General features: G+C 37.4%; 1 protein-coding gene across 1 annotated transcript in view; it reads right to left on the minus strand.

The window, feature by feature from the left end:
* Positions 1–11,893, minus strand: part of CFI (complement factor I) — a 56,301-nt gene extending 44,408 nt beyond the window's left edge. Inside the window, exon 1 of the mRNA XM_032400998.1 lies at positions 11,681–11,893. Coding sequence (XP_032256889.1) covers positions 11,681–11,818 — 138 coding nt within the window. The 5' untranslated portion in view covers positions 11,819–11,893. The remainder of the gene's footprint in view (positions 1–11,680) is intronic.
* Between the last annotated feature and the right edge of the window lie 14,531 nt (positions 11,894–26,424).

Consider the following 26,424-nt stretch of genomic DNA (forward strand, 5'->3'; position numbering starts at 1 on the left):
ACACACAGAACAGATACTTTTTTTAAAAAAAAGATTTTATTTTAGAGGAGAGAGCGAGAGTGCAAGCAAGGGGAGGCGGGAGAGAGAGAGAGAATTTCAAGCTGACTCTGCATGAGCATGAGCATGGAGCCCAATGCCAGGCTCAATCTCACTACCCTGAGATCATGACATGAGTGGAAACCAAGAGTCCGACGCTCAACCAACTGAGTCACCCAGGTGCACCCAGAACAGATACTTTTAAAACATTACCCCCACACAACAAAATTATTTTTAATAGAAACCATGAAAGAAATGAACAATAAATTATGCAGAAAAATGAAAACAGCAAACATTTTCTTTCATTGAAATTCATATATATATAAAACCATGCTTATAAAAAATAAGAATAAAAAATACAATACAGTACAAATAAGGAAAAAACAGATATTTTTAACTATATAAATGTATTTAATGAAAAAGGAAAAGAATATACCTATATACAGGTCTGTTATAGTAATGAATAATAATATTGCAGGTTTTAAAAAGTATTTTATTTATTTATTTATTTGAGAGAGAGCGAGAGTGAGAGAGCACAAGCGGGAGGTGGGCAGGGGGGAACGGCAGAGGGAGAGAGAGAAGCAGACTTCCCACTGAGCAGGAATCCCAACACGGGGCTCAATCCCAGGACCCTGAGATCATGGCCTGGGCTGAAGGCAGACTCTTAACCGACTGAGCCATCCAGGTGTCCCAATAATATTGCAGTTTAAGAACAATTAAATATATTGATAAAAAAGAATAAATTTCATTTTAAAGATATTATTCAAATTTGGTAAAATATGTCCTGTATGTACTATTGTTTGCACTTGGCACACTGTCTGGTCTGCACTGTTTTACTATTTTATGTTTTAAAAACAAAAATTCCAAATGGCCATTAGAATGAAAAAACTGAAAACTCAACTTGTTTCTTCAACCCTTCATCCTTACAATTCACTGTGACAACACTGTTTATTTTGAATCTATTTACATTCAGAAAAATATGATAACACAGAATTTGGAGACAAGAGCTGTACCTAAAATGAGCTTGAACAATTCCAGTGCATAATGTATATGCGACTGCCTCTATCAGGGTTGAACTGAGAGTTGACTGAATTAACTTAAACTTACAATACAATGTCTACTAAAGGATACATTAAAAAAAAAAATGCCCATTTGAGGTTTACATCTGTATTTTAAAAACTCAATCTCATTAATCCCAGCAATTGTTAACTGTACTGTCTAATATAAGAGCCACTAGCCAAATGTGGCTATCTAAATTAAAATTAGTTAAAATTAAATTAAATAGGAATTCTTCTGCTTCCAGTCAAGATTGAATAATAGGGACCAGATTTACCTTTCAGCCTAAAACAACCAAGAAATGGACAAAATATAGAAAGCAATGATTTTCAAGATACTGGACATCAGGCAAAGAAGGGTAGTGATCCCTGAGAGTTGAGAAGTAAATGAAGAAGCTGTATAATTGTTCCATTTAATTGCCTTAAGAGAGTTCCAAGACTGTGGTGCAGAGATGGAACTTGAGCTGAACCTAAGGGACTCCCTGAGCTGAAGAGACAGATCTGAGAGTCTGAGGACACCAAAGCAGCTATTGTTCACAGAATCGAGTACTGGAAAGAAGTGAGTGGAATAGAAAGCGAACTTTGGAACTCCTTAGCATATCCCCTCTGAGTGTTCAGCGAGTATTCATCAGCACCTGGGTGTGAAGAAACTACCGCAGACTGGGGAAAGAACTACCCAAAAAGAATTCTAGGTGACAGGGCCCACATTCAAAAAGGGCCATGAATAGTGCTTGTTCTCATCACTTGTGATTCGTAGGGCATTTGGAAGTGTACACAGAAGGATCTTGCCTCAGTAGTGTGGAATAATTAGTCCTAGACTGAGTACTATTCTGGTCCTATGTAAGAATGCTTAAAGCCAAGACCTGAAAGGATCAAACTGTTTTCAGTAACTTAATTACATCTCAGAACAAAGTTCAAGAATATTTATAGGGATACAAAAATACTCAGCATCCAGCAGAGTAAAATTAATATTATCTGCCATCCAATAAAGAATACTAGACCTGCAAAGAGGCAGCAAAATATGACTCCTAATGAGAAAAATCAAGCAACTGAAATTCACCCAGAACACTAGCATAGATGTTAGAATTGGCAGGCAAGGATATTCAAATATTTATTATAACTGTAGAAACATGAAAAATATATAAGAGATAAAATTGAACTTCTAGCATTGTAAACTACAGTATTTGAGATAAAAACAATATACTGGATGGGACTAACGACAGGTAGGACTTGGCAGAAGAAAAGATTAGAAAACCTAAAGATTTCTCAAACAAGGTGTAAGTGAACTGTGGAACAAGTTCAAGTGTCATGGTATGTGTGTAATTGGAGTTCCAAAGGAGAAGTGAGTGACAGGGGAACAAAAAATATATTTGAAGTAATAGTGGCTGACACTTTTCTAAATTTGATGAAAAATATAAATCCACAGTTCCAACAAGCTGAATAAACCCAAGCAGAAGAACCATGAAGGAAACTCCACGAAGGCATATCATACCCAAATTGTCAAATACCAGTGATAAAGAGAAAATCTTCAAAATAGCCAAAGAAAAGAGACACATTATGGGCAAAGGAACAAAGGTAAGTGTGACAGCAGAGGTCTCATCACTAATGCAAGTAAGAAGATAGTGGAGTAGCAGTTAAAAAATACTGGGGTGGGGGGAACCCTGTCGACTTATACTTCTATACCTAACAAAAATATCATTAAAAGTTTAAGGACAATGCTGACCTCATAAAATGAGTTTGGAAGTTTTCCTTCCATTTCTATCTTTTGGAACAGTTTCAGAAGAATAGGTATTAATTCTTCTTTCAATGTTTGGTAGAATTCCCCTGGGAAGCCATCTGGCCCTGGGCTCTTGTTTCTTGGGAGATTTTTGATGACTGCTTCAATTTCCTTAGTGGTTATAGGTCTGTTCAGGTTTTCTTTTTCTTCCTGATTCAGTTTTGGTAGTTTATACATCTCTAGGAATGCATCCATTTCTTCCAGATTATCTAATTTGCTGGCATATAGTTGCTCATAATATGTTCTTATAATTGTATTTCTTTGGTGTTGGTTGTGATCTCTCTGCTTTCATTCATGATTTTATTTATTTGGGTCATTTCTCTTTTCTTTTTGATAAGTCTGGCCAGGGGTTTATCAATCTTGTTAATTGTTTCAAAGAACCAGCTCCTAGTTTCATTGATCTGTTCTACTGTTCTTTTGGTTTCTATTTAATTGATTTCTGCTCTGATCTTTATTATTTCTCTTCTCCTGCTGGGTTTAGGCTTTATTTGCTGTTCTTTCTCCAGCTCCTTTCGGTGTAGGGTTAGGTTGTGTATTTGAGACCTTTCTTGTTTCTTGAGAAAGGCTTGTATTGCTCTATACTTTCCTCTTAGGACTGCTTTTGCTGCATCCCAAAGATTTTGAACAGTTGTGTTTTCATTTTCATTCATTTCCATGAATTTTTTTAATTCTTCTTTAATTTCCTGGTTGACCCATTCATTCTTTAGTAGGATGCTCTTTAGCATCCATGCATTTGAGTTCTTTCTGACTTTCCTCTTGTGATTGAGTTCTAGTTCAAAGCATTGTGGTCCGAAAATATGCAGGGCATGATCCCAATTTTTTGGTACTGGTTGAGACCTGATTTGTGACCCAGGATGTGATCTATTCTGGAGAATGTTCCATGGGCACTAGAGAAGAATGTGTATTCTGTTGCTTTGGGATGGAATGTTCTGAATATATCTGTGAAGTCCATTTGCTCCAGTGTATGATTTAAAGTCTTTATTTCCTTGTTGATCTTTTGCTTAGATGATCTGTCCATTTCAGTGAGGGGGTGTTAAAGTCCCCTACTATTATTGTATTGTTGTTGATGTGTTTCTTTGATTTTGTTATTAATTGGCTTATATAATTGGCTGCTTGGGAGGGGGGTGGGGGGATGGGTTAGCCTGGTGATGAGTATTAAAGAGGGCATGTATTGAATGGAGCACTGGGTGTTATACACAAACAATGAATCATGGAACACTACATCAAAAACTAATGATGTAATGTATGGTGAGTAACATAACATAATAAAATAAAATTTAAAAAAGTTTAAGGCAAATAACAACCTCTTTAGACACAAAAGCTGAAAAATTAATCACCAGTATATCTGCCTTACAAGAAAAGTTAAAAAAAAAAAAAAAAGTCCTTTAAGCAGAAGGAAAATTATGCTGGATGGAAATCTGGACCTACCCAAAGGAATGATGAATACTGGAAATCTCTGGGAATACTTGATATGAGGGGGAGGTCAGCAAAGACAGTAGCTTTTATCTCTGCTTTGTACTTTTTCTTGTGGTATCTTTGACTTTGTTATCAGAATAATATTGGACGCATAAAATGAATTAGGGAGTATTCACTCCTTTTCTTTTTTGAGGGAAGAGTTTGAGAAGAATTAGTATTAATTCTTCTTTCAATGTTTGGTAGAATTTACCAATGAAGCCGTCTGATACTGGACATTTCTTTGATGAAAATAATTTTTTAAACTACTGATTCAACTCTTGTTATATGTCTGTTCAGATTTACTATTTCTTTTTGATTCAGTTTTGGTAATGTGTGTGTTTGTAGGAATTTGTCCACTCATCTAAGTTATCTAATTTGTTGGCATATAATTGTTCATAGAACTCTCTTATCATTCTTTTGATTTCTGTAAGGTCAGCAGTAATGTCTTCACTTTCTGATTTTATTTGCATCTTTTCTTTTAACAGTCTAGCTAAGGTTTGTCAATTTAGTTGATCTTTTCAAAGAACCAACTTTTAGTTTAATTGATTCTATTTTCCTACTATTTATTTTTTCCATCTACATTCTTTTTTTCTCCTTCTTTTTCTTCACCATCTTCCTCTTCTTTTTTTTGGAGGCTAAAGAACATGCTACAAAACAACCAATGGATCAGTGAAGAAATCAAAGGGGAAATAAAAAAGTACATGGAGACAAATGAAAATGAAGACATAATGGTCGAAAATCTTTGGGATATAGCAAAAGCAGTTCTAAGAGGGAAATGTATAGCAATTGGATCTACCTCAAGAAACAAGAAAAATCTCAAACAATCTGATCTTACACCTAAAGGAACTAGAAAAAGAACAAACAAAGCCCAAAGTTGGTGGAAGGAAGGAAATAATAAAGATCAGAGCAGAAATAAATGAAGTAGAGACTAAAAAATAGAAAAGTTCAATAAAACCAACAGTTGGTTCTTTGAAAAGATAAACAAAATTGATAAACCTTTCGCCAGACTCATCAAGAAAAATGGAGGACTCAAATAAATAAAATCAGAAATGAAACAGAAATAATTACCAACACCATAGAAATACAAAGCATTTGACAAAATTCAGTATCTGTTCATGATAAAAACTCCCCATTCTAATCTTTATTATTTCCTAGCTTTGGATTTAGCTTGCTCTTCTTTTTCTGGTTCTTGTAAGGTTTAAGGTTAGTTTTTTTATTAAGGATCTTTGTTCTTTTTTAATGTAGGCATCTACTGCTATAAATGTCTCTGTGAGAACTGCTTTTGCCACATCTCATATGTTTTGGTATGTTGTATTTTTGCTTTCATTCATTTCTAAGTATTTTCTAATTTACTCTGTGATTTCTTTGACCATGGTTATTTAAGAGTATATTGTTTAATTTCCACATATTTGTGAATTTTCCAGTTTTCCTTCTGTTACTGATTTCTAGCTTTATTCCATTATCTTTAGAGGAACTATTTCTTATGACTTCAATATTTAAAAATTTTTTGAGACATGTTCTGTGGCCTTACATGTGGCCTATGCTGGAGAATGCTCTATGGGCACTTGAAAAAAATGTGTATTCTGCTTCCATTAGGTGTAGTGCTCTATATGTCTTGTTGTTAGGTCTGGTTGATTTATAGTGCTATTAAAATCCTCTATTTTCTTATTAATCTTCTGTCTAGATTTTCTATCCACTATGGAAAGTGGGATATAGAAGTCTCCAATGATTATCATAGAATTCTATTCTTCCCTTCAATTATGTCATTGTCTCATGTATTTTGAGCTCTACTGTTTGGTGTGTATATGTTTAAAATTATATATTTTATTTTATTTTTTTAAAGATTTTTATTCATTCATTTCAGACACAGAGATACAGAGAGAGAGAGAGAGAGAGAGAGCATGAGAAGGGGGAGAGGCAGAGGGAGAGGGAGAAGCGGGCTCCACGCTGTGCCAGGAGCCTGATGTGGGGCTCAATCCCAGGACCCTGGGATCATGACCTGAGCCGAAGATGCTTAACCATCTGAGCCACCCAGGCGCCCCTAAAATTATATATTTTAAATGAACTCTTTTGTCAATATCTAATGTTCTTTGTCTCTCATAACAAGACAAAATTAAGTTTAATCTTGTTTGATATTAATGCTGCCCCTTCCAGTTCCCTTTTGGTTACTATTTCATGGAATATTGTTTTCCATCCTTTCACTTTCAATCTATTTGTCTTTGGATCTAATGTGAGTCTCTTGTAGACAGCATATAGTTGGATCATGGTTAGTTTTTTAAAAAATAAATTCTGCCAATCTTTGCCTTTCACTGGAGAATTTAACCCACTTACATTTAAGTTGTTTTTAAGGAAGGCCTTACTTTTGCCATTTTGCAATTTGTTCTCTGTATGTATTATAATTTTGTTGTTCTTTATGTCTTCTATTACTGACTTCTTTTGTGTTTATTGATTTGTTTGTAGTGAACTGTTTTGCTTTTCTTCTCATGTCTTTTCTGTATATTTTTAAGATTTTTTGTGTGTGTGTGGTTGACATGGAGATTATACTTAACAACTTAAATGTATAGCAATCTAGTTTGAATTGATACCAACCTAACTTCATGAGCATATTAAAAACCCTGCTCTTATATAGGTCCATCCCCTCTTTTATGTTATGGTCACACATTACATCTTTAGGCATTGCACGCATGTTAACATAGATTTATAATTATTTTTTATACATTCTTTTAAATAATGTGAAATAAAAAGAGGAGCTACAAACCAAAAATAAAATTACACTGACTTTTGTATTTACCTACATAGTTATCATTATTGAAGTCCTTTATTTCTTCTTACGGCTTCTAGTTACTGTCTAGCATATTTTAGCTAGCCTGCAGGACTATCTTTCTTAGAGTGAATTTCCTGTCTACTAGTAACTAACTCTGTCAGCTTTTGTTGATCTGAAAATGTCTTAATTTCTTTTTCATTTTTAAAGGATAGTTTTGTTCGATATAGGATTCCTGATTGACAGTCTTTTCTTTCAGCACTTTAAAAATGTCATCCCACTCTCTTCTCCGTGCCTCCATGGTTTCTAATGAGAAATGTACTTCTAATCTTATTGAAAATCCCTTCTCGGGTTCCTGGGTGGCTCAGTCATTAAACGTCTGCCTTTGGCTCAGGTCATGATCCCAGAGTCCTGGGATCGAGCCCCGCATCGGGCTCCCTGCTCAGCCAGGAGCCTGCTTCTCCCTCTCCCACTCCCCCTGCTTGTGTTCCCTCTCTAGCTGTCTCTCTCTCTGTGTCAAGTAAATACATAAACTCTAAAAAAAGAAAATCCCTTGTCCATGATGAGTTGCTTTTCTCTTGCTGCTTTCAAGATATTCTGTTTTGTTCCTTGGCTTTTAACAATTTCATTATAATGTGTCTTAGTGTGGATTTCTTTGCATTATCCTTTTGGGGGCTGCTAAGCTTCCTAAATCTGTAGATTCATATATTTTTCCAAATTTGGGAAGTTTTTGGCTATTATTTCTTCAAATATTCTCTCTAACCTGTTCTCTCCTCTTCTGAGGTTCCTGTTATGTATATTTTGGTGTTCTTAATGGTGTCCCGTAGGTCTTAATCTCTGTTAGTTTCTCATTATTTTTTTCTTTCTGCTCTTCAAACTGGATAATTTAATTGACTGATCTTCAAGTTCACTTACTCTCCTGCCTGCTCAAATCTGTTATTAAAACTCTAGTGAGTTTTTCATAGAAATAAAATAAAAAGAATAAGAAACTCCTCTAATCAACAACCAAAAACCTCTTCTAGACTTTGCAAATTGGCTCTGTGCTTGAGTACCCCTTCAACACTTAGTCAGGCCATTTTCAATTCTCTCTTAGCCTTCACTTCATGCTTGCACTGAGCCTAGAGATCATCTAGAGGTGTAGGCTTAGAGTCTTCTTAGATCTTTTCTGAGCATGCATCCTGCCCTGGGCATATGTGTTGCTTTTTAAATTCCCAAGTATTCACAGGGACTTTTGAATGGTCTAATTTCCCAAAGAAACTCTTTCCCTAAATTTTCCTCCCAAGCTTTGACACTCTACCATTTTTCTCAACTGTAATCTTTTGTCCCAGGTAGCTGCAGGTTGTTTGGTGCCTCACAATGTTGTTTTTGTTTTTTTAAGATTTTATTTATTTGTCAGAGAGAGAGAGAGAGCACAAGCAGGGGAAACAGCAGGCAGAGGGAGAAGCAGGCTCCCCGCTGAGCAAGGAACCTGATGTGGCACTTGATGCCGGGACCCCGGGATCATGACCCAAGCCAAAGGCAGACACTTAACTGACTGAGCCACCCAGGCGTCCCTATGTCACAGTGTTTTTGAGGAATTCCCACTGTCTTTCCACTCTGAGTGAGTTCTGAGTTAGGCAAAACAAAGACAAATATGTTTGATCAGTCTTTCCAGTATGCCCCAGGCAGGTTAGAACAGACAAACACCATTCTTTTTAAATAAAGTCTGCTCTGCTCCTTCTGGAGCTAGGAACAAGAGTTCCTCATGTGGACTGTCATCTTCAAGACTGCACTGAACTGGGGACAGGGTAGGGCAAGGGCAAGTAGAAATGTCATAAAGCTTTCCTAACATTTTAAGTTGCCTTTTCCTTCATTCAGTGTTCATTTGGAGGCTGTAGGCCTTTGATTAATAACTGGAGTTCTGACAAAGTTGGTTCTGACAGTCTGCATGATTTGTGTGTGTGTGTGCATGTGTGTGTGGAAAGACAACTGTTTGGATTTGCCTACTCTGCCATTTTGCCGACCTCACTCTCTGCATTGCATGTTGCTTCCTGTGCATATTGTCCTTCCATTACCTCATCACTCTGCTGAACATCACTCTCATTCTTTCTTTCCAAAATATTACCAATATAAACTTAGGTTTGTAATAAACTTCTAGGGTAAATAAAAATTTAAGGTTTTGGTCAGCGTTTATGTTACAGCACAATACTCCCACAGTAGTAAATAACCATATTGAGTGAAACATTTGGCTTCCCTATTCTCTAATATCCTTGGTTATTAATACAGCAGCCAATCCCTCTATGTCCTGGTTTTATCTCCCAGAGAAACCTGAGTCCCCTTATCTGTTTGTCTGGGCAGTAAAACCAGAATTCTCATTTCCCCTTTCAGAACAACCGAAGTCTATCCTGCTGCCAGTTCACTCCTGCCATTGACATAATCCACCTTCAAATAAGTCCATCAAAAAGTTTTGATATAAAAAAGGCATGGGACTTTTTATTCCTTAGAGGGAAATCTGGTCCTAGCTTTCAAAATAACAAAAATTTCTCCCAGATGTACATATTTTATTTCATTTAGAAAATGTAGACACATTTTAAAACTTCTTTGAACACATTTATGTTGTCTCTATGGCAACTTCCATTTAAAAATGGTTATCTCTCAGCATTCCATTTTCTTTTATAAATTAATATTTTAAGAAGTTCTGAAATTTTCACAAATATGACAATTCCTATAAACTGCTGTTTTTTAAAGGAAAGAAGACAACTTTATTATTGAATGATTATTCAGTAAAAGAGGCTCTTTCCCTTTCTGTAAGTGAAAAGTACTATTTTGTTTTGTTTTTTATTGTTTTTGTTACGGGAACCAAAAATGTGGCTGAAATATCTTTTCCTCAAAAACAAATTTTTCCTTATTCTAAAGTGACACACATTTATTTGGTATTTTAAAAAATGAATAATGAATAAAACAGAATTTCTGAATTCTGAAAATTCATAAATGTATAAAACAAAAAATAAAAATCACCAGTAATCTCATTACCTGAGATACCAATTGGTATCTATTTGATATATACCCTCCAGGAACTTTTAAATTGCTGTTTATATGAGCAGCTGTATCTGTGTATATGTGTGTGTGTGTATGTACACATACACACAGATACATGAATGTGTGTATATTTTCTTCTTTAACAAAAATAAGATTTTAGTAAGGACTTTTTTCTCAATAAATATAAAATGCATCATTTTCATAGCTACATGATAGCTCATTTATAGATGTACAATAATTTAATCAATTTCTTATCAATGAGCACTTACTTTATTTCTATTTGTTCTCTGTTACAAGCATTGCATATACATTTTAGAAGTTACAGGAAACTTAAATTAAGTAATTCTCATTTCTTAGGTAGTTTTCTTTAAATACTTGCTTCTCTAAGCTGGCATTAAGACAAAACAGTTTTTGTAATCCTGTTTCAAAATGCTTTGATCACAAAAGTGATCATCAATAATTGTCTAAAATATCTAGAGCCTATCTAACCGTAATAGATGATCTTCCAACCTGGCTATAATCTGTCATACCAGTTTTGATTGCCCAAGTTCCCCACAAGGTTTCCATTCTAATCAAATGGATTTATTCACCTGGAGGAGACTAGGGCTTTACTATTCTTCTACCATAGCACTTGCTGCTTTTCCAGGCTGAAAAGGGTGGAAATCACTCTGTTTCTCTACACTAATCCAGAATTACGAATCCAGCTCAAATCCCACTGGTCCATAAACTCTTCTTGACCTCTTAGCAGGAAGGGATTTTCGCTCTCATTAAAGTCCCTCGGCACATGATATTTGTAACATTTTTGGCAATTAAATGTAACATTTTGGCAATTAAAACAGTTCCTTCTCAAAAGTTATTTAAATCTTGCTTATTATTTCCTCATTGTCATGTTTATGTCATCTTTCTACAACTGTACCGAAGGGCTATTGGAGATCAGACATGCTCTTTGCCCAGCACTATACCTTGCATGTAGAAGGAGTTTGGTAAATATTTTTTGATTTAATAGGATTACTATAAATTACAGATCTATATTAGTAAAATTCTCATTCAGTTCAATCTCTATGCACAGATGAGGGCACACGAAAAAAGCAATTTCTTAAAGCTCTTTCATCAAGATATTAACATAAGATCTTTATTACTAACTATGTACTGCCGCTGTTGGTATCTGAACTATGTAATCTCTAAGACAAAATAATATCTTTAAGATTTCTTTTTTTTTACTTTTTAATTATTATTTATTTTAAATTTTATTTTATTTAAATTCAATTAACATATAATGTATTGTTTCAGAGGTAGAGTTCAGTGATTCATCAGTTACATACAACACCCAGTGCTCATTACATCATGTGCCCTCCTTAATGCCCATCACCCAGTTACCACATCCCCCCACCCACCTACCCTCCATCAACCCTCAGTTTGTTTCCTATAGTTAAGAGTCTCTTCTGGTTTGTCTCCCCTTTTGATTTCATCTTATTTTATTTTTTCCTCCCTTCCCCCATGTCTTTAAGATTTTGCTTACATTTTTATAATATTTAAAAATCTAATTAAAATAGTCTACATAAATATTGAGTTACTTACCTTGCAAAAACTTATGCAGAAGCACAAATGTAACAAAATAACATGAGCAAGCTTCATGTTGGAGACTCTCAGTGTCTGTCTCTCTTCTGCACCCTGGGTATTCTTTTGAAATTTAATTTTTAACCTTTGAAAAAACATTTAGAAAGAGCAAGTGTCCTAAAGAGCTTTGTACTTTTGAACTCAGAGAATTTGGCTAAAATCCAGAGTTTTACCGTAACTGAAACCAAAAAAGACTTTCCCAATAAATAGCTGAGGGAGCTGACCAATAGGGAGTATGTTTCCTCCAGAGGAAACTGATTTCCCCACTTTGTTACTAGACAATGCCTCAATTCTGTTTTCTAGGGAAGACAGAAACTACACTGGAAGAAAATTTCTTATGTTTTTGGTAAAACAAAATTATGGTTTTTCCTTAAGGTGGAAGACAAGGAGATAAGAAGTAAAAGTATATCATATTGAAAGCTGTGATGAAGACATTAAAAATCCTCAACAAAACAGTACCTTTACCATGCATCAGTTATGCTATGATCAAATTATATCCTCTGAGCATAGAAAACTTTGTGAGGGTTCTCCCAAAGCAGACATGAGACAGAGTTGGGGGTACAAGATAACTTACTAGAAATTAACTCCTGTGAAAAGAAGGGAGGAGAAGCAGGAGTGAGCAGAGAGAAAAGTGAGACTGCAATGCAGGTTTAACAAAGCCCTGGTCAACTCATGGGGAGCTCTGGAGTGAGTGTGGCCTATCAAGTGTCTCTGGGTCAGACAGAAATGGCTAGACCATGAAACCCTGCCTTGCTCAGTCACCTGGTGTGGGCTGCCCAGGAAAGGCATCCCCTTAGGTGAGGCCCTTCTCTGCAGCTGAGGCAGACCCTGAAGGATCCGACATTTAGTTGCCATCAGAAGTGTCTGCTGATCACACTTTTCACAGCTAGGGCAGCAAAACCTTCCATGAAGTGGGATCTGGGAAACTCATCTCCCTGTCTTTCAGAGTCCACCATTTGCTGTCTTAGATCTACTTTTTGTATATGCTCCGGCAGTGGCTCCTTCCAAATCGTAGGAGGCCTTTCTTCCTGGGGGAAAATTTAGAAGAGGGAAGTGGTAAGAAAAACTAGAGCCCTGGCTCTTGTAGTGGATCTTGAGGCTGCAGGTGATACTCATCCTCTGCCTCTTTCCTATCTATTATAGATTCCTTTCACCTTAGCTTCCACCTCTGACAGCCTCAGGTGTTTACCTAATGTCATGACTCACAAACTTCCTGGAGCCCCTGGTTACATTTCCTTCTCAGACCATAGTTGCTGTTTTTATCCTTTTACTCTCACAAGAGGCACCCAAGGAGCTCATATGGTTCTATACATACTCCTCCTTTCCCTCATTATATAATAGCAACCCTACTTCCTCTACATGAACAGGGTCAGTTATCCCTATCAACACGGTGACTCCTCTTCTTTCTTGCTGGTCCCTAGACACAAGAAGCCCAATCCATGTGCATGAGGCAGAAGGCTTAGCTTATAATTCATTGGAATTCTTGCTGTGCCTCCTGGTAAAAGTATGCTTCTTTTGGGGAACAAGATCCCTAACTCTGCAAAGTCTCCAGTTGTGGAGACAGGAAGCACAAAGCTCCCAGTTAGTCACTGGGAGTGACAGTATGTGTGGTCATTTCTGCTCCTATTCCTTGGCTCCCAGACCTCCATCTTCTCTCTGTTGGGGATACAATGCTAAATGAAGGTCTTTGATTCAAGGCCTATGTTGCTTGCTGAAGGACAGCACCCAGTCTTCAGAGTATTGCCTTTAAATAGCCCTTCCCTTCTGCATTCAGCAGGCTGTTCCAATGCTCCATACGGCTGCCAGGTTTCCAGTGGTGCGGTATGTGATATGACCAGTGAACTGCATGGTCACTGACCCACTCTCACATTTCCTTTGCTGTCAGGTGGGTCCCCTTGTCTGACAGGATGTTGGAAGATTAAATATGCTGAAATCCTTTGGATTATGATCCCAGCTAAGGCCCTGCAGGCAAGAAAGGAACACCTTAACCTGGAATATATGTCTATTTCTGTGAGAATGTACTACTGGCCCTTTTAAGATGGAAAGGACCAACTGTGTCAATTTACCAAGTGGCTAGTTGGTATCCTTGATGAATTGTGCCATCTTGGGGACTCAGCATTAGTCTCTGTTGCTTTCAGGATGGACATTTGTTGATGGCATCAGCTAACTAAATCTTAAGGGGCCCATTATATTGGCCTCATGGCTAGCCTCCATTTCTGCCATTATGGCCACTTTATTCCCGTGCCCACTGTGCTAGCACTGGGGTGGCTGCTGACTGGCACTGGCTGATACCAATTGGCTGAGTCATTTTGTGGTTATTTAGTATCTTTTGCTAGTGGGTATTAACACGTGATACAAATATTTCTATACTTCATTCCAACTCCTATATGTGCATCCACATGTTTCTACCCCAGATCTTCTTGTTCTTAATCCTTGAATACTTTTTATTCTAAGAAAAAAGATCGTCAGGCAATCACTATTGCCTGGGATTCCATATACAGTCTAGTCTTGGGTCACTGATATTTCCACACAAAGTGGGTGACAACAAAGTGGGTGACCAGGTGTATTATCTGAAGCTCTAGCCCATCATGAAGACTTTCCCTTACCAGTGTCTTTTAAAACCACTCCTAAGTTTGGCTGTATTGCGGCTGCTGTCTATTTTCAGCTTGTACCTACATACTGAGCCAACCCATCTGTCAACCAAACACGTTTTCCCTCCTCCTGGTCATACCATATTCCTTATAGAGCCATAGGTGTGAGCTGAGGGAAGGACTTGGGTGCAACAGTTTGGATTAGGTGGGGAGGGGGATATCCGAGCTACCAGCTGATGCAGTTTGCTAGTGCCCTTGGTCCGGTTTGTATTTGTTTCTGGATGCAACACTTCCATTTTATAATACATTTTTGCTAGGCCTGCTCAACCTTATGTTTTGTGGGTCTGTTAGGACCTGGCTCACAATGGGCATTTCTGGTCACATGGTGATATAGTGTCCAATGTTCAGTAATTCCAGATTTACCAGGGTCCGGTAGTACACAGTTGTTTTCAAAAAGAGTATAATTGTGCTGCAGATAATTCATGGCTTTGCTCCAGAACCCTAGGGTTCTCTACTGTAATTCTCTCAATGGTTCTTTCTCAAACATGATACAATATTTTTTTCCACCACTGACAATTCTAACATCATAGCCTCTGTCAAACCACTGCAGAACACCTTCCTGCCCTGGCAGCCTGAGCAGTATTCCTCAGTGTTTTGGGCTTTCTTCCTTGTGCAAGGCAGTTCAAGATGAAATAATTGGTCTTTTAATTTAGAGAAGATATCCTGGCCTCGTCTCCTGTCCTCTGGAGTATATGTGTCTTATCAAGGCATTCAGCATGCTAGCCACCTCTTGCTTACCTGCTCTGATCAAGGTAATGCCATCAATGTAATGGAAGAATGTGGTGTTTTACAGGAAGTCCAGATGATCCAGATTTCCTCAGACTTTATTACGACGGAAGGTGGGAGATAAGATCTATGGAAAAACTGTAATGTATATTGTTGCTCATCCCATGTGAATGAGAACTGTTTCTGATCTTCTTTTCTGTTTAAAATACTTACAGTGGTTCAAGTTTTCCTGACCAAATTCTTATTGATACACTTTATAATACTGCTAAAACTAGAATCAAGGTTCTTATCTCTAAAAGAAATTCAACTGAAACAAGTATTAAACCTTAGGTAAGGGGTGATTTCTAAGCTTAGAAAGAATAGAAGAAAACAACAACATGGGATGCCTGAGTGGCTCAACTGGTTAAGCGTCTGCTTTCGGCTCAAGTCATCCCAGGGTCCTGGGATCGAGCCCTGCATTGAGCCCTGCCCTGGGCTCCTTGCTCAGCAGGGAGCCTGCTTCTCCTTCTGCCTGTTTCTCCCTCTGCCTACCACTCCTTCTGCCTGCAGCTCCCCCTGCTTTTGCTCTCTCTCTCTCTGACAGATAAATAAAATCTTTAAAAGACAAAAAATTAAATTAAAGAAAAAACAACAAAAAAGACAAATATCCAAATTACATTTAAATTTTTTACAACAACAAAATCACTAAAAAAAGTGAACTAAGCATACAGCTCAGGATAGCATTAAAAGAATAAAATGAATCAAAAGTGATAGAAAGGAAATAATAAAGACATAAGCAACAGTAAAGAAACCAGGAAGTAAAAAAGTAGCAGATTTGATATGTAAACCAATGAATCATTTTGAGAAATTTAAAAAAAAAAGGAGAGAGAGTAAAACAATTTTAGAGTTAAAATATTAAAGTGGGAATTTTTAGGGGGCTGCCAACACCCATTTTCCTTCATAACAGGTTCCCAATTTTCTTTGTGGAATTATCTTTCTTCTATTATGGGCTGTTTTGGTGCGAGAATAATTACCGGCACCTGCTTTCCAAAACAGAAGTTAAGAAATCCATCTCCAGCCTCTTTCCATTCCCTCTTATAGACCAGGGACTGATCAAAGAGTCTCTTTCCCTGGTGTTTGAATCCTGAGTTAAGGATAGAACAGAAGTACCATAGGCAATAATTTATTGAAGAAGCAGCAGCAGCTGTGTGCGGGTCAGATGGTTTAGCTGTTAGTTGTAACACAAGTTTCCTGTCATTCCTTTTCGCCTTCTTGAGTGACTATCCTCAGTTCTTAAGCCTAGTTGCTTAGCCTTCTGTCAAGAGTGTGAATATCCTATCATCTTCCAAATGAATTTTCTTTTACTAAAGTTAGCCAGAGTTGGTTTGGTGGCTTGTTACTTAGAACCTTAAGTGATAAAAGCATGTGCAACTTACCAAATGATCTGAATATCTAGAGGAAAATTTCAAGGAAAATAAAATGATCAGAATTTACTCAGGAAGAGGTAGAAAATTCAAATAAATTAATAGCTAAGGAGCAATAGAAAAGTTAAAGATTTTAACCCCCCAAAGACACTAAATTTTACTAACTCTCTCTCTTTTTTAAGATTTTATTTTTAAGTAACCTCTACACCAAATGTGGGGCTTGAACTTACAACCCCGAGATCAAGAGTTACATACTCTACTGACTGAGCCAGCCTGGTGCCCCCATTTTTTTTAAAAAGATTTTATTTTACTAACTCTTTTAAGAAAGATTATTATTGGGGTGCCTCGGTGGCTCAGTCGTTAAGTGTCTGCCTTCAGCTCAGGTCATGATCCCAGGGTCCTGGGATCGAGTCCCACATCGGGCTCCCTGCTCAGCCGGAAGCTTGCTTCTCCCTCTCCCACTCCCCCTGCTTGTATTCCCTCTCTCTCTTTCTGTCAAATAAATAAATAAATAAAATCTTAAAAAGAAAAAGATCATCTTTCTGTTATTTACAACTTTTCCAGAACACAGAAAAAGATGGAAAGCCCTCCAATTTATTAGCAATACTCTGATACCCAAAACTGGTAAGAAGGGCCTCTGAAAGAAATCTATAAGTTAATAATTAAAACTGATTATTCATTTATATGCAATGATCCTAAATAAAATATTAGCAAATTATACATTATAAACCACAGTATATTAAAAATATAATGACCAAGTGGGGAGCATTTAAGAAATTTACAGGGATATTCAACATTAGGATATCTATTAATGTAATTCAGTATATTAAAATATTTAATTAATTAAAATAATAGATTAAATAAGATAATCTGTATAATTATATCATAAGATATGGAAAAGGTGTTTGATATGAGTTTAACATAAATTCTTAATTTTTAAAAAGTGAGCAATCTAGAAAAAGAACAAATATCATTAACCTGATAAAGGGTAGAAACCAACAGTAAACACCATATACAATGGTGAAACACTTGAGGCAAACCCAGAAAAATCAAAGATGCTGTATCTCAATACTGTTGTTGTTGGAGGCAATAAACATGAAAAAACATAAATACTGGAGTGGAAGACACAAAATTGCCATTATTTGCAGATGAAATGACTGTCTACTTAGATAAAAAGTGCTTGAAAAAGTATTAGACCTAATGTCATAGTTATTAAAATGACTGACTACAAAATCAATAGAAGAAAATGACTTTCCTGTCAGCAATTAAAAAGGAAATGTAATGGATGGTTCATAATGACTGACATTCTCTATAGTTACTATCTCTTCCCTCCTAACATGTAAGTGAGAATAAATATAAAAATAAAAATAATTCTGAGGCACCTGGGTAGCTCAGTCAGTTAAGCGTCTGCCTTCGGCTCAGGTCATGATCTCAGGGTCCTGGGATCCAGCCCCGTGTCGGGCTCCCTGCTCGGCGGGGAGTTTGCTTCTTCCTCTCCCTCTGATCCTCCCCCTCACTTGTTCTCTCTCTCTCTCTCTGTCTCAAATAAATTTAAAAAATCTTTTTAAAAAATAAAAAATAAATAAAAATAATTCCGTTGCACCATCAAAAACTGAAGAGGGAGTCCATCAATAGGATATAAACAGTGAAGAATTACTGAAGATGTACAATAGAGAGGAAGAGATTAACTGCAAAACTTAACAAAGTTTAAGAAATGTCATATAGGTGACAACGAGGTATCCAGAAGGGAGACCACAAAATAAATAGAGATAGTGGAAATCTGAGAGAAGTGATGGACTACGTGGTCAATCAAAGAAAGGTAAGAACAGCTGAGCCAGTACCCCATTTTTTTTTAAATTTTATTTTTAAGTAATCTCTACACCCAACGTGGGGCTCGAACTCAAAACTGCAAGACCAAGAGTTGCATGCTCTACCAACTGAGCCAGCCAGGTGCCCTGAGCCAGTACCCCATTCTTGGGGCAACTTACTTCAGCATTTGCTCCAGGATAAAGTCTACAGAAGGCTCTCGGCCCATCATGTTCTAACTTAGCACTTCCTGAGTGGATAGTGGGGCAGGAGAAGCAAAGAAACATTCCAGGTATATACAACTTCATGGGGTTCAGGAAATCTCTGCATTTGAAAAATAAGCCATAGGCAAGCTCCTGAAACCTCACATCCCACCCTACCCCTCTCCTGCACAATCATCCACAGAGATCCTAATAAGGATCTGCACAACCAGAATGTACAGCACAAGAAAAAGAAAATGATCAACCTCATTTATGACTAAAGGTGCAAAAACTCAAAATACCATCAAATTGATATAAACAAAATCTTAAATAGGATTCAGCAGTCTGTAAATAATAACATCAACACTTGACAACTATTTTATGCACACACACACACAAACACACATAAGTCTGCAGGCTCAAGTAAATAAGTAAATAGGTTAATGTCATAATTAAAGGGTAGAAGAGGCACAAGTTTGAATTCAAAGAAGCAAAAACATTGTAGTTTTAACTTTGAATTGAAAATGTCAGTGTGAACCATAATTTTTCTCTTTCTAAAAATATATACCTCCTATCTGTATTCACTGATAATGCCTAGAAGTTAAGATAATACAGAAGCAAAAACCACCCCATTGTGCCCAGATTGTGTTCTTTACATACTATTTCTCACTAAAAGAAGGAAGGGCTCCTTGGAGAAAGGGCTGAGGTAGAAAACATATAAGTCAGATAAAGACATCTTGTGTCAGAAAGCAAGAAAGCTATTAGAGACTAGTGAGTGGTATTAAAAGATACAGGACCCAACTTGAAGGGGCTCTCACAAGTCAAAGATGAAGCAATTTAAGCACTTAAAAAATAACAATAACAACAAAGGATTGAAATAAAAATAAATATTTAAAAATGAGGGAAATTTATCTCAGCTAATTGCAGAAGGAACAATAAAATTAGCATATCACCACTTTGTATACACTTATAAACCAATAAATCTAGGTGATGATCATCAATTGTTGCTAAAACCATTAGGTGAAAAGCTGGAAGGGAACTTTTCTAATAGACAAATTAGGCTGATACACTGATCCCACTGATCAATCTTAATATTGCCAAGAGAGACAACTGGATGCCAAGTGCCTCCTCGTGTGGAAAACATGAAATACTCTTGCAAAAAAAAAAAAAAATTGAACTTCGAACATAATCAGTTTGCAAGATCTCACTACCAGTTAACTACCAGTTTATAGGAAATGCAGAGGATAGAAAAACATGGTTTATACCACCAAGAGGTTGGAAAATACTACAAGATAAAGATTCAGTTTCTTCAACAAACAAATGCCATGAAAAAAAATAGGGGGAGAAAACTGATCAAGAATCAGAGAGTTAGAGACATATCAATCAAATGTAATGCATAGGCATAGCTTGGATCTTTACTTGCTTAAAGCAACGATTAACAGACATTTTGAAATAATTAGGGAAAATTCTACATAGACTGTTACTAGCTGATACTAAGGAATTATTACTTTAGTTAGGTATGATAATGATATTGCACCCATGTTTAAAAAGTCCTCTGTTGGAGATTTATGGGTGAAATGCTATGTGGGGCTTACCACAATATACTCCAGCAAAAAAAAAAATAAATAAATAAATAAATATATATATGTACATATATAATTTATAGTAATTCATAATTACAAAATAAAATAATTTAGAATCATAAATTAATAAAATATTTTTAAAATATTTTATAAATAAGTTTATAATTTATAATAATATATATTATATATATATATAGTAATGAAGGGATAGATGAAACAAGACTTGCAAAAGGCTGGTAATTGCTGAAACTGAATTATAGGTACATAGAGGTTCATTGTACTGCTCTCTGAACTTTTATGTTTGAAATTTTTTTTTTTTTTAATAAAAGTTTTAAAAAAGAAAGTCATGGTGCCTGGGTGGCTCAGTTGGTTAAGTGTCTGCCTTCGGCCCAGGTCATGATCCCAGGGTCCTGGAATTGAGTCCTGCAACGGGCTCCCTCTGCCCTCTGCCCTCCCACTGCTTGTGTTCTCTCTCTCTGACAAATAAATAAATAAAAGCTTTAAAAAAAATTAAAAAAAATTTTAAAAAGGAGCAAAAAATTTAAAATGGCCTTAGGAATCCCAGAGTAAAAGATTTGTTTAAGAAAAAAAAAGTAAAAAAAAAAAAAAAGGTTACCTTTAATAAAAATCCAGAAAGCAAGTTGTTAAGTAGCAGAACTTTCTGACTAAAAATGGAAAAAGCCCAACAGTTGGTAAGAACTTCACAACCCTAGTATGTAAATTTAGAGAGTAAAATACTGGGATAAGACATGAGAAACTAAAAAGTTTTACTCTCAAAGTATTATAAATGGATGTAAATAGTAACATGTCACATGATGCTGAGATTTTGTGTCATAAACCAAAAAACAACTTTTTCAGACTGATGAATCAACAGATTTTGACATATGGTACCACTTGTAAGATACATAAATTGTGGTGAAATTCAAGGGAATTTTTCTGCTATAAAATGCTACCCTAAACAAGCAAAGGCCAAGATACATTTACTGCTTTGTCTTCGTATTTAAAACAAAAGGTATATCTTGAAGAAGTGCATTGGCATCTGCACTGATGATGCCCCACTGATTTGAACATTGCTCCCTAAGAGTGTTCATTCTTACAAAAAAGAAAATCCTGGGACACCTGGGTGGCTCAGTTGGTTAAGCATCTGCCTTCAGCTCAGGTCATGATCACAGGGTCCTGGGATGGAGCCCAGCATTGGGCTCCTTGCTCAGCAGGGAGCCTGTTTCTCCCTCTGCCTGCTTCTCCCTCTGCCTGTGCTCTCTTGCACACTCTCTCTCTCTCTGACAAATAAATAAATAAAATCTTAAAAAAAAAAAAGAATATCCTGATATATTCACAATACACTGCTTTCTTCCCAGAGATATGCCGGTGTCAGAAACTTCTGGAGCTGAAATGAAAATAATTTGGGATGATGCTACAGAAATACCTAAACTTGGGTGTGATGGGGGGCTTAGTCAGTTAAGTGTTCAACTCTTGATTTCGGCTCAGGTAATGAACTCAGGGTCCTGGGATCAAGCCCCCAGTCGGGCTCCTTGCTCAGGGGGAGTCTGCTGGAGATTCTCCCTCTGCCCCTCCCCCTGCTCTCACTCTCAAATAAATAAATAAATAAAATCTTAAGATTTTATTTATTTGAGAGAGAGAGAGAGCATGAGGGGGTGGGGAGGGGCAGAGGGAGAGGGAGAAGCAGACTCCCCGCTGAGCAGGGAGCCTGATGGAGGTGGGGGTTGGGGGGGTTGGGGGGGTTGTTTGATTCCAGGACCCCGAGATCATGACCTGAGCCGAAGGAAGACACTTAACCGACTGAGCCACACAGGAACCCCATAAAATAAATAAATCTTAAAAAAAAAAAAAGAGAGAGAGAGAAAAAAAGAAATGCCTAAACTTATCAAAGGCTAGTTCACTGAACAATGTTTAAGAAACTGAAAACCTGGACAAAGACCACATAAATCTTCTGCCACATGCATAAAGTCTTATGGCTTAGGATATCATTTGTTGTAGGGGAAGACAGCTGCCATGTCATGAAAATACTTAAGTACTCTGTAAAAGGTCCATGTGGTGGCAATAGAAAGCATTAGCTTGCTAGACACGTGAGCCACGTTAGAAATTGATCCTCCACCCCCAGTTGTGCCTCCAGGTGACAGCGACCCCAGGCAACATCTTGACTGAGACCATAAGAGACTCTGAGCCAGAACCACCAACCTGAGCTGCTCCTGAATTTCTGACCTACAGAGATTATGCAAGATGTTTATTGTTTTAAGCCACTAAGTGTTGGGGTGATTTGTTACACAGTAAGAGAAACTAATACAGATTTTGTTTCTTAACAGGATGTTTGAGCTGAAAAGTGAACTGTGGTAATACTTCCAAGAAAATAGTAGGCTAGGTTTTGCCAAATGCTTTGAAGATCAAGAAGAGCTTCAGAAACTAGCCTACTCAGTAGACATTTTTTCATCACATGAACTAGTTGAATTAGTTGAGTATATTCAAGGGCTTGGAGAAAATATTTTGATTTCAAGTGACAAGATTCTTGGTTTTAAATGGAAATAAAAATTTTGGAAAAAATCACATGGCAAAAAGAAATCTTGAAGCTTCCACTGCTGCTTGCATTTAGTGAGGAAATTTCAAGTCTCAAGTTGAGACCAAACCACCTAGGGAAAAAAAAACTAAACAGTATTTTCTCTCCACAACACAAGTGTCTGACTGAATGAGGACTCTGTTTTCTGAATCTTCTCAGTCTGAGCACCTGACTTTGATAGAAGAGGAAGAATTTTGTGAATTAATGATTATAAATGTAAGATGAAATTTACTGATTTGCCCTTCTGTAAGTTCTGGATTTCTGTAAAAGAAAAGCATCCTATACCATTCATAGAAAAGTAATAAACATTTTACTGTACTTTTCAACCTCTTACTTGTGTGAGCAAGCTTTATCTTGTCTAATAATGAACATTAAGAACAAAGACAGAAATCATCTTATTTTAGTTGAAAATGAAATCTGTGTATGCCAGCTTCAAGATCGACTCAGAATTGAGGATATACACAGTAAAAGAAAAGATTTCTTACTAAATAGGTTAATTTCACTATTTTTTCACTTCAAAAATAACACTTTTATCCAAATATAGGCCTATAAAAAGAGATTAACATTCATTAAAATCAATTTGCAACCTTTACTAAATTAAAGGACAAATGTAAGTTTCTTCTCCTACTTAATTTGCATCACAACTGGGGCGCCTGGGTGGCTCAGTCCATTGAACGCTGCCTTCTGCCTTCCCCTGGGGTTGTGATCCCAGGGTTCTGGGACCCAGCCCCATGTTTAGTCCCATGTCAGGCTCCCTGCTCAGTGGGGACCCTGCTTCTCTCTCTCCCTCTGCAGGTCCTCCTGCTTGTGCTCTCTCTCTCTGTCAAATAAATTAATAAAAGTTTTTTAAAAATTTGCATCACAATTGATATCCTTTGTGAGGAGGGGAACGTACACAGAATAGGCTAATAAGTTGGACAAAGAAATAGATTCACAGAAAAACATCATTCTCTACTCAAAATAACAATGAGTTGCACAATAGTGTAAACCACTGAAATATACACTTAAAAATGATTAATATGGTAAAGTTTGTTATGTGTATTTTACCACAGTTTAAAAAAAAAGAGCATTGACAATTATTATTGGATTATGTCTACAACTTGATCATATTTATATATATATGCCTATTATATATATATAAATACATACACACACACACTTATAACATTTTTATGCAGGGGTTTCAAACACATGAAAATTATTTTAAGGGTTCCTCCGGGATAAAAAAGATAGAAAACGGCTGGTCTGGTAGATGGGAAATGAAGCTTTTCTAAGCAGGAAGTATATGACAACAATGGAGAAAGAGAAGCAAGGCAATGGTGCTGGCCTGATTAAGAAGAGGGATGGTGTACAACATAGGAAGGAAATAAAATTAATCACATAGAGGACCTACTCAATGGAAAGATTTTACTTTAGACTTGTTGCTAAAGGAAATGGGGAGCTATTTGAGGTCTTGAGAACGGCTATGGCATGAGTAAACTCTTTTAGTTAGGTCAGTGTGTCATCACATGCAATACAGATGGAAGAAAAGTTAAACATGGAAGCATTTCTTCTGGACTTCTGAATTCTTGTAGATTATATTGAGTGATTTAGGGTAGAAATTAACACAAGGAAGTGTGGTAGTGACAACAGGAGGCCTGTAATGACAGCACAAAGCTATCTTCCAAGGAATTAATAGAAATTGATAGCTTTGGAGAAAAGAGACCAATCAAGGCTGGGGTGGGGATAGTGATAACAACGATAGAGGAGAGTGCTCAAAAGTCTGAGTTCAAAGATTCAGACACCAAGAGTATGATGCTACCACGAGGGTTAACAGGGAAGGGGAATGATGTACAATTTGGGAAGAGTAAAGATGGAGGGTGGGGACAGAAGGACTGAAGACTCTGAGAATCTAAGGTTCTACTTTGTTCCCGTAACTGGCTGGTAAAGTTACTTCACCTCTCTGAATGTTAGTGCCTACTGACAATAAGTAAAATAAAGGGGCACCAAGTAATCCTGAAGGTCTTGTAAAACTTCATTGATTTCATCACAGTGAGTTAGAGGTAACAGTGGACACCAAATGGAGCTAAACACCCAACATGAAAGTTAAATGAAGTAAAGCAAAATAGGGCAGGAAGTTATGAGTAATTTTCTATACTATGTACAGAATTTAAAGTACATTTACCAAATCTGAATAAAAAATACATTTATCAAGTTCCTTTTATATGTAGGATTGTTAGGGGTCTTCTCAAGAAGCTTATACATTGGTGTAGAAGACATATTGTGATTTCTAGTATTTTATAGTTGTTTACAAAGTTCTTGCCGAATCAAAACAGCCCTGTGAAGTAGGTACCAATCTCTGCCCTTTCAAAGAAGAGGCGGTCTACTGCGTCAAATACCAAGGTAAGGTCTCAAAAGATTCTGGTGTAGGGGCGCCTGGGTGGCTCAGTTCTTAAGCGTCTGCCTTAGGCTAGGGTCATGATCCCAGGGTCCTGGGATCAAGCCCCACATCGGGCTCCAGCCCCACACTGGTCTCCCTGCTCCGCGGGAAGCCTGCTTCTCCCTCTCCCACTCCCCCTGCTTGTGTTCCCTCTCTTCCTATGTCTCTCTCTGTCAAATAGATAAATAAAATCTTAAAATTAAAAAAAAAAAGATTCTGGTGTAAGAGACCAACCAAATTTAACAAATAGATCACTAGCTTTCTTTGGAAGAGAAATTTCATTGGAAGCTGAAATTAGATATCAAGGGCTTAAAGAAAAAGGGGGAAGAGGAGCTTGCAGCATAGATGGTCCAGAGCCTGTCAGCGCTAAAAACGTACTGGACAGGGACGCCTGGTTGGCTCACTCGGAAGAGCCTGCCACTCTTCATCTCCCGGTTGTGTGCTGGACCCCACGTTAGGTGTAGGGATTATTTAACTAAAGCGTGTTAAAAAAAAAAAAAAAGCACTTGACAAATTGAATAAACTATTTGGTGCAAAAGAGTTGTGAGTTGGAGCCCCACGTTGGGTATAGAGATTATTTAAAGCGTGTAAAAAAAAAAAAAAAAAAAAGCACTTGACAAATTGAATAAGCTATTTGGTGCAAAAGATAAAAATACTATTTGGCTTTTTGTCACATAAAATACACTTTTAAAGAAAAAATATTTTTAAAGGAAAGTACACACATACACGCATTTTTTTCTTCCTTTAACTGGTGAAACCATAGGAGAGAAGGACAGGCACAGTTCAGCTCACAATCGTGCATACTTCAAGAGGTCCGGAAGAGACAAGCGCTCAAGAGAACGCAGGAAGCCCTTGCACTGGGTTACGACGCCACCAGATCCACCTCTGGGTAGAGCGCAGCTGAAAACTCCTCAGAGATGTGGGCGGCACAGTTGCTGCGGCTGGCAACGAACTGACGAACGAGGAGACCATTTTGCAGCCTCAAAAGCCAGGGCTCACGGCCAGTCCCCATCCCCCTAGAACCGCCAGGCCCCCGGGAAAGGGGGCGGATCACTAACGCCAGCCATCTCCCAGGGCAACACCGCGGCGGCACTTCCTGCAACTTCTTAGATTCAAAGGACGCCACTATTATACGTCATTTCCTACGGAGGACTAGGCAAGTTGACCTGACTGTCGTGAACTAGTGTTTGAAGTTAGTATTGCTGCTCTTCCAGCGCTGAAGGCTGTTTTGGAAAGGCGACAGCGCCCCGGGTTCTGCCGGTGACTGGCTTTTTTGTAAACCAGTCGATCGAGTTTCTTGTCGTTCCCCCCCCGCCCCGCCGACGTGTGCGGGTACGGTGGCCGA

Source organism: Phoca vitulina, unplaced genomic scaffold (genome assembly GCF_004348235.1).
Source record: "Phoca vitulina isolate PV1807 unplaced genomic scaffold, GSC_HSeal_1.0 scaffold3, whole genome shotgun sequence".
Lineage (NCBI taxonomy): Eukaryota > Metazoa > Chordata > Mammalia > Carnivora > Phocidae > Phoca > Phoca vitulina.